The 20,374-nt window shown below is 37.1% G+C and overlaps 1 protein-coding gene across 10 annotated transcripts in view; it reads left to right on the top strand.

Annotated features, from left to right (window-relative positions):
- Nucleotides 1–20,374, top strand: part of Gabra4 (gamma-aminobutyric acid type A receptor subunit alpha4) — a 79,344-nt gene that overhangs the window by 24,705 nt on the left and 34,265 nt on the right. For 4 of the 10 annotated variants that reach the window (XM_059275092.1, XM_059275089.1, XM_059275088.1 and 1 more), the window contains 2 exons: nucleotides 257–409; nucleotides 8,142–8,401. The exons of 1 other annotated variant lie outside the window; for it this stretch is intronic. In XM_059275092.1, the coding sequence (XP_059131075.1) occupies nucleotides 257–409; nucleotides 8,142–8,401 (413 nt within the window). The remainder of the gene's footprint in view (nucleotides 1–256; nucleotides 410–8,141; nucleotides 8,402–20,374) is intronic. 5 more of the 10 variants (XM_059275094.1, XM_059275093.1, XM_059275095.1 and 2 more) reach the window with 4 other exon arrangements.

Here is a 20,374-nt window from a genome sequence, read left to right as displayed (position 1 = left end):
TTGAAGTCACAGCCCATTATTACATTGCTTAAGCTATAAGCAGAAAATATCACTTTTCTGAATAAAAATGATGTTCGGTGTCACCTTCTCTTTCGCTCTCCTACCCACAGTAGGGAACTATGCATTTCTCATTGAAATATGCAGAGAAAATAATTTATTTGCTATGAATGCTTATTGTTAGTCTAACATACAATCATGAAGTGATTGTCTAATTTCCTACAGGATCAATAATATATTTTCTTCATTTTCCTGGCAGGTGAATACATTGTTATGACAGTTTACTTCCACCTCAGACGGAAGATGGGCTATTTTATGATTCAGACATATATCCCATGCATTATGACAGTGATCCTTTCTCAAGTTTCCTTCTGGATAAATAAGGAGTCTGTTCCAGCTAGAACTGTATTTGGTAATTTCAATTTATTTCTTGAGTACTTTTGTTCACATTACATTTTTGATGGTGACTCATGGGAAGAACCCTTTGATATTTCTTAGAAAATATTACACACCAGTACACCAAACCACACTGAAAAAGGAACTATTTAAGCTTTCACTTCTAACTGGTCACTATAACATACTGCTGCTTGGGGAGATGAGGACAGCATGTCCCTTCTGAGGTCCTGTCACATTTCCTTTTTTGAGAACCAGTCAGGTGAAAACCAAATGGAAATGTGGATACAATTTCACTGTCAGTGACAGTCTTGAGCTGCTAGCCTAATGCTGTGTAATTGAATTAAAATTATGTCTAGGTGTTAAAATGAAATGCATAGACAGCCTAAAATAAAACAAATAAAAGTCATGGCTGACTGCACATGAAAGCCTTAGAATAATCTGGTTTTTAGTGAAAAGGAACAAAATGCAAATGCTTAAGTGCATTGAATGGGAAGGTATTCTGTACCTAGTCTCTGGTTCATTATTGTGTTCTATGAGCATAACTTCCTTTTTTTTCTAAACTAGTATTTTTTCTTTGTATTCTTGTTATGGTTTCTCTATATTATTCTAAATGGTAAGCCTCTGGGGACACATAGGTTTAACATTTTTTGTGTGTTAAGTAAATCTTTTCTACATCTGGGATGCTTTTATATCATAACATTACTTATAATTAAATCTATTTATTGTAACATAGTTATTTATTCTTTATTCTTTTCAACTTTATCATTCAGTGTTGGGAAAAGAAAGAAAATGATTAGACTTCTTGCAAAATGGAGTCAGAGGTCTCCAAAGATATGCCAATTTCTCCTTTTTGCCTTTCAGTTTGTTTGGATTTGACTGTGGGTGCAACATTTTATATCACACAACAGCTGCAGGAAGGCTGATGAGGAATTCATGGATTCTTCCATCTTACTTTGCTATGGCTGCAGTCCCTAACAAAAACAGCTCAGGGAGTAGAGGTTTATTTTGGCTCATGATTTCAAATAGATTACAAAGCAGACCGTGGTAGCACTGACCCTGGCAGGAGCACCAGACACCTGCTGTCACGGTGGTGGAGAGGAAGTAGCGAGTACACCCTGTTACCAGGACCGGAGTAACCTTCAGAGGCCATCTAATGACATACATCTGTCAGTCAGGCCCTGCCTCTGGATGGCTCTACAACCTTCAACATAGTGTTACAAGCTGGGGATAGAGAATTCAAAACACGACCCTCTGAGAACACTGTGGATTCAAACTCTAGCTCTCCCCATCTTCAGAGACAAGAGTGTCTTGTTGTCCTCAACAAACTTGAAATACTCCTACCAAGGTATTTCTTCCACATATAACCAGTGTCTCTGTAACGCTGATGATATTTGAATCATTGTAGAAACTCGTACAGGGAGCCAGTGACAGACAAGGTTTGATCTAAGGCAGAGAGTGAGCAGGAATGACGGTTCAAGCTACTTCATAAAGTTATGAAAGTTTAATTAAATAACTGCAGCATTGCAGCTGTAGAACAAATGCTAGTTTCTAAATATACATGTGAAAATGAAATATAGAAAATATATCTAGGGTTTAGATACTAACATTGAAAGGTTAGGGTTTAAAACTCAATTATATCACTTACTTTCTCCATCCAGTTATATGCGGGGCTCTTGATCACCTTCCCACTAGAATGTTTTGTGCCTTGATCTTGTACAGGTCTCATGCAAGCAACCACAATTGCTCTGAGTGTATCAGTCCTGTCATGTCCCGAGGATACTATTTTGGACCAGTACTCAACCACTCAACCTACTACTCTATGTTTCCTTCCTATCTATTATCTATCTATCTATCATCTATCTACCTATCTGTCTATATGTCTATCTATCATCTATCTACCTATCTATCTATTTGTCTATCTACCCATCATCTATTCTCTATCTATCTATCTATCTATCTATCTATCTATCTATCTATCTATCTATCATCTGTCTATCTACTTATCTATCTATCTTCTATCTGTCTATCTACCCATCATCTATTATCTATCTATCTATCTATCTATCTATCTATCTATCTATCTATCTTATCTATTATTTAGTAGGCATTAACCCACACGGGGACAATGCTCTTCCAAGAAGCCAAAGCCATAGATTATCAAATAAAGTCCTGTGCCAGATGTGGGATACCACCACTCAAGTTGTTGGTTAGGTATGTTTCAGAGACCCCCCCCTAAATAATACAAGGTATTTATCCTACTCTTAGTTGCCAATGAGAACATGATAGTAAGACCTTATTGCTAAAGACAAAGCACATTTTAATCATGAAACATGGAGAAATCAAGTATTGACCAGGAAGTATTCTCCCTGCTGTCTAACTTTCATAGTACTGGAGGGCTAGCTGTGAAGTGTGTGAATTACAATGACAAAAATGACAATAGATTTCCATGGGTATGATATTGGCATGAATATTGTGGGAGCAACAAACTATTTTCTGGTTGCATTTAAGGACTGTTCCACAGTTGAAAATCCTAAGAGTGACTCTACTACTACTACTGTTATTACACTGTTATTACACTAACTGAATGTAGTATTAAGCTGCCTCTAAACTTGTATTTCTGTGTCCATAGATTAGTGCAGCTCTCAGACCTTAGCAGAGTGATTTCTTTGTGCAGCGGACAGTGTAGAAACTCACAATTGATCAAAGTGCAGAAAATAAATACAGGTGAAGTTCTCATTCAGGGACCATCACAGAAGTAGAGGTTGAAATATTTTAAGAACTTGTGAAGGTTAAAGAGTGCTTAATACAGGAAACAGATTGTATATTCTACACTTTCTCCCATACATACCTAGCAAAGAGACTAATTCTAGTCTCAGTTTTCTTGGTTTTTGAAGAAAATGTTTTTCTGGTGTGTACTCCCGTATAGTTAAGTTCTTGGCATTCTTTGTCGTATTTAGCACTCATAATGATTTTAGAGTCAACCCATCATGTTCAGGACTTTTTATTTGACAGGGTAAGGGGGAGCTGCTGAGGCTGAGAGTGAAATTCCTGTCATTAAGCTTGTCCTAGCGTAGAGTAGTCAAGGATAAGGGGAAATTGTTGTATTGGTAAAGTGTTTGCTGTATAAGCATGGGTACCTGAGCTTGGATTCTTAGCATCCATGTAAAAGCTATGGGCAGTGGAAAGTGTCTGTAACTGTATATATAAAGAGATACATGAATATACAGTGTTCAGTGAGATACTTCTGTTTGTTAACTCACATGTTAAAAGAAGCTGAATTGCTTACCTCTTAGGATTGCTAGGAGGATTTAATGCATTAATCTCAGTAAAACATTTGAAGAAAATCCTTAGCACACATTGTATATAATTTTATTACTGTTGGTTGATGAACTTACTTGTTCATGGATAAGAGAAATATTCAATAGTGAGGGAAGAGGTAACATCCATTACAGCTGATCTCAGCTGATGTTTCCTATACAAACAAAACAGTGCAAAGAAATTAAGCAGTGTAGCAAAATGCTAGTATTACTAGTTCCAATAGTGAGTAAATGAACACTGTGGGGTCCTATTACTTAACATTCACAGTAGTTCAGCAAGATAGACATTCTCAATTTTTATAGTAAGGAAAACAGCACAAAGATATTAAAAACATTTATCAAGTCATTTAATTATAAGTGATACACCCGAGACAATATATATAACATTGAGAACTTAGTCATGTAATCCTCACAGCAGGTATGGGGATGTAGAAGCAGGGAAGGGGCTTGTGAAGAATTCCAGGGCTTCTGATTGAGAATATGTTGCCAGTAGGATGTTTTCATTGAGAATATGAAATTTGCCTGCCTGTGTCTATGCCTAGATCAATATTAGTTTTGATCAACCAGGAAAATCACAGCTATAATTAAGTCTTCAAAAATGTAAGCTATTTCAGAATTGTAATTATTAGACTGACTATTCATCAAGGGTCTAGAATAATATTTTCCTTAGGGCAGTAAAGCCCTATGTGGTTGGGGTCATTGGCTATTTACTCCATATGAGATTTAGGTGAATGTCAACTTGAGACTAGTACGGCTCTTGCTCAGCTGTCACCTCCCCTTTCACTTGCAAAGCCACAGTGTGCTGGGTCACAGATAATACCAGGGTGAGCAAAACCCTGCAGCAGCACAAGTCTGAGAAACAGGATATGTGGAATTCTTTCCAAAGGCCTTCTATCTTGAAATTTGTCTGACTCTAAGGTTTTTTTTTTTTTAATTATTCCAATATGGTTAAACATTAAACGCAAGTAGATGCCAGCTGGCATATTGAAATCATTGCTATTTCATTTTCTAGGAATGGCCAGCCAAAAATTCACTCTTGTGTACAGTCTTAGCCTACTCCTTAATTTCCTCTCTCGGCTCCTGGGCCAGCCAATATGATGCATATTCAGCAGTCTAAAGGCACGGGCTGGCATCAATACTTGAACATACCAAAAAAATATGTCTTTGAAATGTTTTCAGGGTGAGATTATTATTGAAAGACTTGACTCCTTTTTTTTTCTGTTACATCAGTGCTTATTCTTTCAAGTGCTATACCTGAAATCAAAAGGAATAAGTACATGCCTACATTCCTACCACTTTCTCCAAATTTGAACACAAGACAGAGAACTTTTAATGTCTAAAGATATGGCAAATTTTAAACCAACTTTGAGCCAATCACTCTTGTCCGCCAACATTCACAGTTTTGCCAACAGCTACAACATAGCAACCATACTGTCTAGAGGGTCATTCCATAAACAGAATAACAATGAAAGAGAAATGGGAGACAGCCATGTGCTTTTGTGTTGGTATAAGTAGTGTGATTTAAGGCAAGCCATCAACCTGATTCTGAACAATTGGATGTCATTACTCAATTCATAACTCAGTAATGACCTTAGTTTTTGTTTGTTGAATATCATCTAAGAATTTTTTTCACATAACAGTAGGCAAGATAAAAACACTTCTGTTTATTGGCCGAAAAAAATCACTGAACCACCCGCAACAAGAACCAAGTTTACAGTAGCAAGGGGACTATTAAGCTCCTTGTATTCAAATTTGATTTTCCCTTTCTTGGTTAGCACAGAAGGGACTCTGGAGGCTTTTCTGAACACTGACTAGTCTTCTCATTTAGAACACACTCTTAGGTTTTTTACTTGCAAGTACTTTCAGCATCATATCTTTGGCATTAGCAGAAATGCACTGCTTACACATCGCAGAACTTGTGCAACACTTTTGAATTCTTAATAGTCCATTACAGATAAATTGTTGTGAGCAAGAGGAAATGTAATTTACCTCCAAACTTTATAACTAAAGTTTCTGAAGTTACTTTAGTATTTATTTATTTATTTATTTTATTTTACAGTCTTTGAGAGAATTGTGCCTTCTCTCGGACATTTAAAATGCTTGAAGCTCTCTTTCAGGAAAAAGCTGGACAAATTCACTGTGTTCCAATGAGCCAGTGGTGTAGATATGCATCGACCTATTTAATGGAATAAGGTTTTTTTAAAAAAAGATTTATTTATTTATTATGTATAATGTTTACAGAGTTCTGCCTGCCTGCATGCCTGCCCACCAGAAGAGGGCACCATATCTCATTAGAGATAGTTGTGAGCCACCAGGTGGTTGCTGGGAATTGAACTCAGGACCTCTGGAAGAGCAGTCAGTGCTCTTAACCGCTGAGCCATCTCTCCAGCAGAATAAGGTTTTTAAAAATCTACTTCAGGGGGGCTGAAGAGATGTCTTAGGGGTTAAGAATACTTCCTGCTATGCTAAAAGACCCATATGGCTTCCAATGTCCACATCAATAGGCTTGTAATGGCTTGTTCCTCCAGTTCCAGGGGATCCAATGAGTTTTCTGGCATCTGGCCAGCTGCATTCATGGCCAGAGACACATCATACATACATGTTCATATACATATGCATACACACACCCACATATAAACATATATATATATATATATATATATATATATATATATATATATATAAAATCTCAAAACTTTAGGCTAAGAAAATGTCTAAGATTATTATTAAACAACTTATGTAATACATATTGATGCATAGTTTTAGAATGTTCTCTAAAAAATTGTAGCTCATGTGATACACAGATGCTCCAAATTTCCATCTTCTAGGAACTAATAGCTTAGGGAGGGATTGGAATTGGAGAAAAAAGACTGGGTATGACCAAACAATGATTTGTTGTTTACTGGACATTTATGATGCATCTGGCACCACATGACTGGTGATGCCTAAAGCAATGTTCAACACGGTGGCTCTTAAGGAAGATCTGCTCAATCAAACTGGAAGCAGGGTATGCTGATTTTTTTTCCCCAAAGACCTTCTATCTTGAAATTTCTCTCATTCTAAGCTTGCTAATTATTCCATTATGGCTAAACCTTACACATGAATAGATGTCAGCTGGCATATTGAAATATTGCTTTTGTTTTTTTAGGAATGATTTCAGACTACTCTTGCATTCCTCTCTAGGCTCACATATGTGGAAGAATAAAGGAATAGTACCAGGTGGAATATAATCAGAATCTAAGTGGAAGATAACAGTATTGTTTCTTCAAGTCAAAGTATGACTATTCCTTTATGGTTGTGAAATTTTCCTTTATTTTCAGTTGAACATGGATTAAATGCCTTTAAGCTGGAGGTTGGCATGGATTGACATATACAGTTAGAATATTTTCATCACTGTCATCATTACCATAATTTATGCCACCACCATCACCATTATCTACAGATACCTGAGTGTACCTGCTTCAGGACCTATCCTAGCAGTTATGTAGAATGAGTACAAATGGGTATAGTAAGTCCCCCAGGAATTTCCCAGATAACCTAGATGACATTGACTCAATAAACATACATAAATGGAAACAGGGAAAATTATGCAAATATTAGCACCCTCAAATAATGCGTTGTTCTGTAGTTCTAGTGACAAGCAGAATTTCTCTAAGAATGGAGGCCAACCTTTTCTCTGGGTTAAGAAGCCACTCTTCCTGAAAGGGTTATTTCAGAAAATGATTGATGGAGAAAGGGCTCTATTCTTGTTGCAAGTGTTCTGCTTCAACATGTACACTTATGTGTAGTAAACATCCATATTTCAAAGGCCAAATTGTTACAGAAGTGCATTTAGCCAGAACATATTCATAGTTTTGGTAAACAATGAGTGCATTAATTTTATTCAGTGTACTATAGTAATTTAATTATAAGAACTTATGTATGACTGTGGCTTTGCTGACAGTGGTAACAGGCCTTGCTTACCTAGTATATTCATGCTCCCACTTAGATGGCTAAAGTGCCCAGCTTCCCATTAATGTCTGAGAGTCACTGTTTCAATGAATCATCTTTTTTGGGAGGTCTATGTATTGATTACACAGGGGTCTTGTTTCAGCTTCCAATATAAAATCAATATATTCTATGTGTTTTACATATTTTTATTTTTATAGTAAACTTAGAATGTACAAGAAAATCCCAACGAACTTCACAATTTTGAACCAAGTCACACTGAGCTGATGATTACAAGAGCCAGGAACTGAGCATATCTATTTCTTACTCCAAAACCTTTGCTCGTTTCAGTGAAGCAGAAGGATCAAATTCTCTATCAAAGGTGGTGGGTTTCACCTAGTAGTAACTTCGCCAACCTCATCCCACCTCCTCCTTTTGGGTTAGCTTGTCTTCTTGTAGAAATAGTAGTAGAATGTTTTATCTCTTTGCTCTTTTGCATTGAAGGAATAACCACAGTCCTCACGATGACCACCCTAAGCATCAGTGCCCGACATTCGTTGCCCAAAGTATCCTATGCGACTGCCATGGATTGGTTCATAGCTGTCTGCTTTGCTTTTGTATTTTCGGCTCTTATTGAGTTTGCTGCTGTCAACTATTTCACCAACATTCAAATGCAGAAAGCCAAAAAGAAGGTATCGAAGCCTCCTCCAGAAATTCCAGCTGCTCCAGTGCAGAGAGAAAATCATCCAGAAGCCTCTCTCCAGGTATTTGACTTCATCTCCTTCTTTCTAAGGTTTTAGCTGTTTGGTCAAATTTTTATTGCAGGTAGAAAACAGAGAATATGAAAATATCAATGACAATTTGTGAGAATGGCAGAAGTCTAGGAAAATGTAAAATGATAACATGTGCATTGATATTTTGGTTTTGCAATTTTTTTAGTTATTTGTTAATATCATATACTATGCTTTGATATTTACCCCCATTGTAACTTCTCCCAAGTCCAACCTACTTTCCCCACCCACCTAACTTTGTATCATTTTCTATTTCTTTTCTCAAAGCCATCATGTACAATATGGGTTGCTTATGTATTCTTTGATGTGTGGCTTTCATTGGAACTTGTTGTACTTAGCAGGGCACACATTTTAAAAAGAAAACCAACTCTTCCTCTCCCAGAGACTGTGAGTTGCCAATACCCTTTCCCATGCTGGAGTTTGGTCTAATTTGAGCTTGTACAGGTCTTGGGAGTTCATATGTGCTGCCTGTACTGCTGCATCCAGGGGACAGTGTTACCTGCTAGTCATTCATCACCTTGGGCTTTTAAACTCTTTTCATTCCCTTAACCAGAATGGCTCCTTGGTCTTGGGAAGAAGGGGTTGTTGATAATAAATGTTCCATTTAGGGCTGAGCGTTCCACAGTCTCTTATTCTCTGCAGCTTGGCTGGTTGTGTGTCTCGGCGTTAATGACCATGTGAACAGGCTGTGTGATGAAGGTTGAGGGATATACTGTGGATTTTACAAGTCATAAGGAGTCAGTTGGACACTGTGCACATTTAGCAGAATATCGGGATTATGGCCTATCTCGTTACAGGTTCTTGGCCCCAATAATAGTGCCAAGTATGACTGTTTTTCTTCTTGTGGTCTGGGCCTTAAAGCTAATCAGAAAGTGGTTGGTTACTCCCACGATATTAATGTATCTATTGAGGGAATTGGCAGATTTTTGCCTTGCCAGTCATCATTGTAACTCTGAGAGTTCATAGCTGGGAAATCGGATGAATATTTTTGTTCTTAGCTATTATAATGTTTGAGGGTCTATGGGACCTCCTTGTCTAGGAACTCTGTAAGAACTCATTCCTGACAATCGTTTTTATTAGTTAACGTGTGGTGTCTTGTAGAGGCCTTGTCAACCCATTATAGAGTAACTCTATTTAAATTCTTTTTATATATGTACGTATATATGCTGTGGGATGGTCTGTATGTCAAGTGTGTTGCTGATTGGTCAATAAATAAATCACCGATTGGCCAGTGGCTAGGCAGGAAGTATAGGCGGGACAAGGAGGAGAATAAAGCTGGGAAGTGGAAGGCTGAGTGGCCCAGATGATCCAACATCCAGAACCGTTTCAAGGCGACTGGCTCAGATGATACACCCTCACAGACTACTCCATAATTCTAAAATTTTCTTTGTGTCCCCATAAGATACAGCGCCCCGCTCCAGCAGGAAGTAGTAAGAGAAGCTACGCCCAAATTCCCAAATTATATGTAATTTTACTTTGTTAAGGTTAAAACCTTTCTTTTTGAAAAAAAAAAGGGGGGGAAGTGCTGTGGGATGGTCTGTATGTCAAGTGTGTTGCTGATTGGTCAATAAATAAATCACCGATTGGCCAGTGGCTAGGCAGGAAGTATAGGCGGGACAAGGAGGAGAATAAAGCTGGGAAGTTGCAAGTGGCTGAGTCAGAGAAACACTGCCAGCCGCCATGATGGGAAACAGCATGTGAAGATGCCGGTAAGCCACAAGCCACGTGGCAAGGTATAGATTTATAGAAATGGATTAATTTAAGCTGTAAGAACAGTTAGCAAGAAGCCTGCCATGGCCATACAGTTTGTAAGCAATGTAAGTCTCTGTGTTTACTTGGTTGGGTCTGAGCGGCTGTGGGACTAGCAGGTGAGAGAGATTTGTCCTGACTGTGGGCCAGGCAGGAAAACTCTAGCTACATATATATTTCAGGAAACTTCTATAGTAGTAGGCTTCCCTATGAATTTTTTGAATGGTCTTCAGTGTCATTATCTTTCTCCATATTCCTACCCCTCCCAGCCACTACCCTAAACTATAACCCTTGTTCCTAATACACTGATACTTTAAAGCATTGCATATTGACTTAAAAGCTAAACAATCCATACATGACCTTGATACATGACATAAGGCTATGTTTGTCTGAAAGTTCCTTTCAGTATTAAAGGTCTTTTTTTCACAAAAATGGATAAAATGGAACATACACTGGTAAGAGGAACCTGTTAATGGTGTTGAGAGAGCTACAAAGGCCATTTTTATAAAATTCGTTGACCAAAGTAAAATGATAGGCCCTGTGTGTTTCCTATGGGACCGCTGCCTTGTATTAAAGAAGAAAATAATCCTAGCAACAAAATGATCCATAATTATAGCTGATGTACATCCAAATGAACAATTCATTCTCTAAAGGACATATCTAAGAGAAAGTTGAAAACATAATAAAAACTGTGATTTTTTTTCATATAACTTATCAAAGGTTCTTTTTTTAATATTAAGCTTCTTTTCCACACATATTCTTATTGTGTAAAAAGCAGCAAGAGGTACAAGAACATGGATAATTAAGCAGGCAGACTTTTTCTTAATCTTCCTCTTCCTCTTCTACTGTTCTGTTATGTCCCTAGGACTCTCTTTCATTTTGTTCATCTTCTTTTTTGTAGACATAGACAGATTTCTGTGGTTTTGTACCCTAGCCAACTGTAATTTCCATGAATGGCACGATAAAACTGCTTGGTCTGCATTTACCCAAACCAAAATGTATAGACATCATCAACTGGTTTTCCCTCTACTAAGTGGTATCTCAGTCCTTCGTTTATTCACTTATTCATTTAACAAATATATATTTAATGCTAACTATGGGTCAGACATTGCACAGAAGCTAAGAATCAATAATGCATATTTTTAAAAGCCAGTAAATATCCTACACTATGTAAATTGCATTTATTTCCACGTGGCAAGGGAGTGGAAGCAGACAGTTTCTTTTAATGTAAGTAATGAAACACCTAGAGCATAAAATGGGGATGCTATGAAGGGTCTGGAAGCTATTAGATATTAGAAGTCTACCTTTACAGGGTTAACCCATTCTGTGCCATCAGTCTTGGTTCTGCTCCCACGGTCTCCAGATGCTACCAGGGTAGCTAAGTAATGAATACTTGTCATCAAGAAGTTTAAATAGTTTATATTTTCTTCTAAGAGAATTCATCAAGATTTTCAAATTGGTTAGAATGCATTTTGCATACCATTTTCAGTTTTTAAAGTTACTGTTCAAGCTTTTATTCTTTTTCTCACTTTCCATAGGTAAACTTACATCTTCTGTCTTTTATTGTTGTCCTATTATGTTTTGCTTTGACATATTGAAACTATATAATCTATTTCTTGATTCTTTTAAGTCACTGAATCTTGGTTTTATTTTACTGTTTATTATTTTCTGGTGATTGATATATGAGTTAATTTAATTATATATTTCTACACGTTAAATTTGTTATATTTTTCAAGATACTTGAGTATACTTTATATTTATTTATTTTCATGCTGTCTTATTTAAGAATAAAGTTTCTCTTACTGAACTCAGATGTTTTCTGTATAGAGTTCTATGATGCATAATTTTGAGATTAATATTATCAGAATTATTTGCTATGCGTTCTGGAGTAATAGTTTCCCTTTTGAGATGAGAATATCGAGATAATATTATAATTTCTACGTGTTTTTTTATTTAACTCTGATAATTATTTTGTTCCCTCCTTCCTTTTCTTCCTTCCTTCCTTCTTTCCTGTGATCTGAGTATCAAATCCAGGCCTTCTGCATGCTAGGCAAGTACTACTACTACTGAGCTATACTCCTCAACCTTATTTTAACATTAGTAATAGTATTTTCTTTCTCGATATTAACTTTCCTAAAGTTTTCTGGTGTTAAAAATCATCCTTGTCTTCTTTTTCTTCTGCACTCTGGAAGCTTTATATCATGTTTTTAAGGCTTCAAAAACTTGTCTCAACATATTTTTCTAATAACATTGATAAATGTCCGAGTAAACATTAACTCACCCTAACTCCAAAATGGCTTTATTCTAAAGTTTCTAGCTTTTGAAATCTATTTTATGCAAGCCAGGTTTAGTGCTATATACCTATAATTCATGCAACTTGGAAGGCTAAGGGCAAATCTCAAGTTTGAGGTGAACACAGGCTATATAGTAAGATCCTATCTCAAAAATCCACTTATAATGAATTGATTTTGTTCTCTTTTCTTTTGTATTGCACCAATGAGATGTATTGCATGGATATAATGATGAAATATTACAAATACGTTAAAGTACCACAAACTCAGAATAAAATTTTCATGTCCGGTTTCCAAAGATGGGGAGATAGCTGATAATCTTCCATTTGCTCTCTGAAATATTCCCTTGACTACAGCAGCTGTAAAGGTTGGCTGAACTCATCTGCTTGGCTAAGTGATTCAGAAACTTCTCTGTAGTACTGTACACATGTCCTGTGCTTATGACATATCTAGGGAGTGAGAAGAAGAAACGTATTTGCAAAATGATGAAGAGTCATACCATATCAGCCTTGTGGATGATTTTAAAATAAAACTGGTCAAAGTGTTCATCATGTGCTTTATGTCTACTATCACGAGTGCCGTGCAAGGACCTCGATCTTTCTGGCAATCTACTTCAAAGTACCCGTGTTCTAAAGACAGCGACACAGGACTCCAGCAAACTGGAGTTCAGCTCCCTGCTTGGCCTCAGTGACAAGTACAACTTCATAGGTGGAGAAGACATCAAATGGGAAGTAAATTGGGAGACAGGTGAAGAGGGAGGAGAGGGTACAGAAATGGAGAGAATGTGTTAAGAACACACATTTGTAACTTATTCCTGAAATGAAATGTTCTTAGAATCCACAGTTTGGAGTGTCAGTAGAGGTTCTAGTCAGATAGCCAAGGTTTATTCAAAGGTGTGTTCTATTTATTTTTTATTTTTTTCGTTTTTCGAGACAGGGTTTCTCTGTGTAGCTTTTGTGCCTTTCCTGGAGCTCACTTGGTAGCCCAGGCTAGCCTTGAACTCACAGAGATCCACCTGGCTCTGCCTCCAGAGTGCCGGGCTGCCACCACTGCCCGGCCAAAGGTGTGTTCTAAAATATGCCATCAATTACTATTTTGAGTAATACTGGCTTGGCTTAAAACGCATTTGAGCACCTCATTTGTAAAAGACCTTTGAGCTTAATGATATTTAGTTCAAAGGTCCTTTGGGAGTTCACTAGCAGTTTGATTTGTTTGACCCATGGACCGTTAGTGGCTAGGGGGAGGCTTATGGTGACTATTTCTGTTCTTGGAAAATTGAAAAGATTATAGCTTAATGGAATATTCATGGAAAAGCCAATTGCTGGAATGTAAGAGCGGCTATAAGTAGCTCAAGTATACCTTTGGATATTTTAAGAGGCACAAAACTTCTGTTCTGCTTCTGCTCATCATTACCTTAATTCTGCCCTTGACTCTATCCTAATACGTGAGTTGGACACCATCCTTGTGATTTTGTTCTCCCATATTCTTACTGCTTCTTTTTAACATACCCACTTTCTCATGGATGCAGACAATTTTGTTTGACAGATAAGTAACTATAGAATCAAATCCAAGAATGCTTTTAAACAATGTCATATATACATTTTAAAAGTCAGGGTGGAGACATAGCCTATAGGTTAAAAGCATGTACTGCTGCTATGGAGCATCTCAGGACAGTTCCTAGTATCCACACCAGGCAGTTTACAGTTGCCTGTAACTCCAGATCCAGGGGATCTATCCCCTCATCTGGCTTCTTTGGGCATCTGCACTCACATGCACATACATATACCCATACACACATGTGCACATGTATTTTCTTAAATGTTATTTGATTATATACTTTAGTCATTTTCATCCAAAAACAATGCATTAATGTAGACATGCTATATCTTCTGAAAAACTAACCAGTGATGTAATAACAGTGGCTAATACAAACTAAGCTTGTAAGTCAGGTCTCACATGATGTACTTTACATATGCTACATAGTTGCAAGCTCACAAGAGCTATTTTACAAAAGAAGAAATAGGTTTTCAGCAACTAAGTTATACGGTCATGATAATGCAGTTCCAACACGATAAACCCAATAATGAAATTGCTTCAAATGTGCTTTAGTGAAGACCTTGCTTTTTTAAAGTCTCTGTGTAGCATTTATTAAATATAGGCATTAGAATGTGGGCATGTGCATATATGCATATATGTATACAAATGTTTTTATATAGAGAGAACATGTACATACAGGAAAAGACATAGACCCTGATAGCCCATGTTAGTCTTTTGTTTATAATTTTAAAATGCTTATCATTATTTGAAACTTTTATAATATATATAATATATTTAGATATTTTTTTACCTCCTTTTACCACCTCTCATCCCCTTCCTACTCACATAGAACCTGTTCTTCTTTCCAACAAATTCCTCTCCATTTCATGACTATTTAAAATTGTTTTGTCTTCAGGTATTTGTGATCCACTGAAGTAAATGAGAGTTGCCTGCAGAGGCATGTGTGGGGTTTTGTTTATTAGAGCATGGCTAACTTATCAGCACTGAGGAAACGAGAGCCCACCCTAACAGCGGAGTGTTGAGGACATCATCTTGTGTGGGCCTTATACAAGTAATTACACAGCAGTGACTCCAAGCATGCAACAGCCCTGTTTGGTTCATAGTTTTATGCAGACTTGATTAATTGCATAGTATTACAAATTCTTTCTTGTGATAATAAAAGAAACTTTTATAGAAAACCTATCAGATTATTGCTTCCAATAATTTATAAAATATTTGCTAATTTTATCCATGTTTCATTAAAAAAGAAGTGATTTCCTAAGACTCAGTTACTCTGCCACAGTCTTCTATCTGGTAGGTGGCAAGGTTGAGATCATGAGCTGTAGTCTTCGGCTGGATGTGTTGGATAATGGACACTGAGGATGAGAGAGACAGTGTTGGCATCACTTACTAGGAAACTGAAGCACATTTGATGAACAAACTAATTAGCTCAGATTTCCACAGCAGAACATCACTTTACCACAACAGTTATGAGATTTTTCTCAATTCATTAATCCATACCTCTCCCCTACCTACATATGCTTTCCATCTACCTAATTTATTTTTCTCTTTATTTTCATTTCACATTTCTGGTATACTGTATGTGTTTTTCAGTTTTAAAGTATGAATAGATTCTAGCAAAGCTGTTTGGAAAACCAAAGAATTATTTTCTCTGCTTAGAGTCTTAAATAGAAAGGTGGCATAAAAAAAGATATATAAATGATCCAAGACATACTTTGCATGCCCTTATGACAATCTCCACTTAATACTCATTCTTCAGAATCAAGCTGTAATCTTATTTCCGATATGGAATTCATTCCGAGTCAGCAGCTGAATCTCAAAGATAAGGTCTCAAATGTCTTTATCTATGAAATGGGGGCAATAAAGGGGCCTACTAGAAAGGCAAATACTGAGGATCACATTACATTATGCAGGTAAAATATACAACATGGTGCTCAGCCTAGCAGACCACACCAATGATCAGTTCCTCCTTAAATTCCTCAAGCACTTACAAGTTTGAAGCATGAATGACCTCATTTATCACTTTATAATGTTCTGGGAAAGTTTGCTTCAGTTGATTCCTATGTGATTGTTGTTTACATTGGTAGATGTAAACTCATTTATAAAATAGAGTATGGTTTCATTGTATTTTCCAGAGTAGTTGATAGATTTTAAAAAAAAATTTTTTATTATTTTATTTTATTTTATTTTATTTTATTTTATTTTATTTTACAATGTAATTTAGTTCTACATATCAGCCACGGATTCCCTTGTTCTCCCTCACCTTCCCCCCAGCTCACCCCCCCATTCCCACTTCCTCCAGGGCAAAGCCTCCCCCGAGGATTGAGATCAACCTGGTAGACTCAGTCCAGGTAGGTCCAGTCCCCTCCTCCCAGGCTGAGCCAAGCATCCCTGCATAAGCCCCAGGTTTCAAACAGCCAACTCATGCAATGAGCACAGGACCCGGTCCCACTGCCTGGATGCCTCCCAAACAGATCAAGCCAATCAACTGTTTCACCTATTCAGAGGGCCTGATCCAGTTGGGGGCCCCTCAGCCATTGGTTCATAGCTCATTTGTTTCCATTCGTTTGGCTATTTGTCCCTGTGCTTTATTCAACCTTGGTCTCAACAATTCTCGCTCATATAAACCCTCCTCATTCTCGCTAATTGGACTCCCAGAGATCGACCCGGGGCCTAGCCGTGGATCTCTGCATCCAGATTCCTCAGTAGTTGGATGAGGTTTCTAGCACGACAATTAGGGTGTTTGGTCATCTCATCACCAGAGTAGATCAGTTCGGGCTGTCTCTCGACCATTGCCAGCAGTCTGTTGTGGGGGTATCTTTGTGGATTTCTGTGGGCCTCTCTAGCACTTTGCTTCTTCCTACACCTGTCAGAATGGCTAAGATCAAAAACACTGGACATTTGACAGAGGACTGATATCCAGTGTTTTTGATCTTAGCCATTCTGACAGGTGTAAGGTGATATCTCAGAGTTGTTTTCATTTGCATTTCCCTGATAATTAGGGATGTTGCGCAATTCCTTAAATGTCTTTCAGCCATTTTGAGTTTCCCCTGTTGAGAATTCTCTGTTTAGTTCTATAGCCCATTTCTTTATTGGACTGTTGGGCATTTTGATGTCTAATTTCTTGAGTTCCTTATATATTTTGGATATCAGTCCTCTGTCAGATGTGGGATTGATGAAGACCTTTTCCCATTCTGAAGGCTGTCACTTTGCCTTGTTGACCGTATCCTTTGCTCTACAAAAGCTTCTCAGTTTCAAGAGGTCCCATTGATTGATTGTTTCTCTCAGTGTCTGAGCTACTGGTGTTATATTTAGGAAGTGATCTCCTATGCCAATGCATTCAAGACTACTTCCTACTTTCTCTGCTAGCAGGTTCAGAGTAGCTGGATTTATGTTGAGGTCTTTGATCCACTTGGGTTTAAGTTTTGTGCACGGTGATAGATAAGGATCTATTTGCAGCCTTCTACATGTTGATATCTAGTTATGCCAGCACCATTTGTTGAAGACGCTTTCTTTTTTCCATTGTACACTTTTGGCTTCTTTGTCAAAAATTATATGTTCATAGGTGTGCGAATTAATGTCAGGGTCTTCAGTTCAATTCCATTGGTCCACATGTCAGTTTTTATGCCAGTACCAAGCTGTTTTTTATTACTGTAGCTCTATATTAGAGCTTGAAGTCAGGGATTGTGATGCCTCCAGAGGTTGTTTTATTGTAAAGAATTCTTTAGGCTATCCTGGGTTTTTTGTTTTTCTATATGAAGTTGAGTATTATTTTTTCCAGGTCTGTGAAGAATTGTGTTGGTATTTTGATGGGGATTGCATTGAATCTGTAGATTGTTTTTGGTAAAATTGCCATTTTTACTATGTTAGTCCTGCCTATCCATAAGCATGGGAGATCTTTCCATTTTCTGACATCTTCTTCAATTTCTTTTTTCAGGGACTTAAAGTTCTTATCATATAGGTCCTTCACTTGCTTGGTTAGTGTTACCCCAAGGTATTTTATGTCATTTGTGGCTATTGTAAAGGAGGATGTATCTCTGATTTCCTTCTCAGCCTGTTTGTCAATTGTATATTGGAGGGCTACTGATTTTTTTGAGTTGATCTTGTATCTTGCTATGTTGCTGAAGGTGTTTATAAGCTGTATCAGTTCCTTGGTTGAATCTTTGGGGTCACTCAATTATACTATCATGTCATCTGCAAATAGGGAAAGCTTGACTTCTTCCTTTCCAATTTGTATCCCCTTAATCTCCTTATGTTGTCTTATTGCTCTGGCTAGAACTTCAAGTACTATACTGAATAAATATGGGAAGAGCGGGCAGCCTCGCCTCGTTCCTGATTTTAGTGGAATTGCTTTGACTTTCTCTGCATTTAATTTGATGTTGGCTGTTGGCTTGCTGTAAATTGCTTTTATTATGTTTAGGTATGTTCCCTGTATTCCTGATCGCTCCAAGACCTTTATCATGAAAAGGTGCTGGATTTTGTCAAATGCCTTTTCTGCATCTAGTGAGATGATCATGTGTTTTTTTTTTCTTTGAGTTTGTTTATATGGTGTATTACATTGACGGACTTTCGTATGTTGAACCACCCTTGAATCTCTGGGATGAAGCCTATTTGATCATGGTGGATAACTGTTTTGATGTGTTCTTGGAGTTTGTTTGCCAGTATTTTATTGAGTATTTTTGCATCTATGTTCATGAGGGAGATCGGTCTGTAGTTCTCTTTCTTTGTTTTATCCTTGTTTGGTTTAGGAATCAGGGTAATTGTAGCCTCATAGAAGGAGTTTGGTAATGTTCCTTCTGTTTCTATTGTGTGGAACAATTTAGAGAGTATTGGTATTAACTCTTCTTTGAAGATCTGGTAGAATTCTGCACTGAAACCATCTGGTCCTGGGCTTTTTTTGGTTGGGATACTTTTAATAACTGTTTCTAGAGTTGATAGATTTTAAAAATTGTAGTTGTCTATTGATTGAACTATAAGAATTGGTGTTTCTATGAAGAGAAACCATTGTATTCATCACTGATTTTGAACCTGTGTCTTTTATATGAAATTCATTTTGTTAGGAAGAAATGTGAACAAAAGGCAGTAGTGAGTTTCAGCATTGTTTTTGTAAGCTTCTAAGACAATGGAAACATATTCTTCATCTTCCTTTTGTCCTTCTTTGTTTTTTAAACATTTAATTTTTTAAGATTTACTTTCTTATTATTTTTAAAATTGTGTGTATTTGTGTGTAAAAATATGCATGTAACTGAAGGTGATGGCAGAGACTGGAGGTGGCTGGTCCTACTGGACCTGTAGTTATGGATGGTTGTGAGCTGCCTGTCCTTGGTGCTGGGATCCCAACTTGTGTACTCTGCAAGAGCAGTACGTATCTAAAGTTATGAGTTATCTCTTTATTCCTTTCCTTATGACCACCCATAATGATTGTACATATTTGTATACCACACCACGACACTCTAGTTCGTGTTTATACTGTGTAATGATCAAATCTGTGGTACATTTGTCAGCACTTGGGTTTAGCCAATGAATGGCAATGTAGTCCTGAAAAGGACACTTAGAAAAGAAACCAAAGAAATATCATTCACACACAGCCATTCAGGACAAGAAAAGGAATAGCCAAGTGACTCTTGATCATTTTAGTCATTTCACTTTCACAGATATCAGAGTCTGTGATGTGCTAAATGCAGTGATTTTCTGGTGGTTGGTAATATGCAAGCTTCATTCCATTCCTAAATGGTGCAGAAATGGGTCAGTTTCAAATTTTAACTTCAATCATCTTCAAAGAAAAGCTGTTTAAAAGCCCCTCTTAGAAATGATGTTCTTTAAATAGTTTAGACTTAATGCCACAAAATAGTGCACCTATTTTTTCTTTTTGTTCTTACTCCTTTCATATCTTAACTTCTTTTAAAATCTCCTACCTTGGCAGCTTGAAAAAGGACCTAGATTAGTGCTGTCATTTCATCTGACATTTAGGCATGTTTGAGACAAGAGTTTAATGACATTCTTTAAGTCTTATTTAGTTAAGTACTTCCCCAAACTCATAGCATCTTAAGTACAGAATGTTCTGTAGTTGGCAATATTCTTCAGGTCATGAGTGATTGTTTAATTGTACATGCATTAAACTCGGTGATTGATATAACAAGAAAACCAGAATTATGCTTCATGATTTGCCCTATTTTCTGTGTTAATTTTGTTATTTTTTCATATGCAGACATGGCTCCCTAATGTATGAATGAGAATCTTAGTTAATGAGTTACAAGCATATATCAGGCACCTATTACAGTCAGTCACTGAGATCTCAAAGACTAAAATCCACAGTGTTAGTCCAGTAAGAGTCATGCTGTTCATCTTG

This window comes from Peromyscus eremicus, chromosome 10 (assembly GCF_949786415.1).
Source record: "Peromyscus eremicus chromosome 10, PerEre_H2_v1, whole genome shotgun sequence".
In the NCBI taxonomy this organism is placed as follows: domain Eukaryota; kingdom Metazoa; phylum Chordata; class Mammalia; order Rodentia; family Cricetidae; genus Peromyscus; species Peromyscus eremicus.
This window is presented reverse-complemented; position numbering and strand designations above follow the sequence as displayed.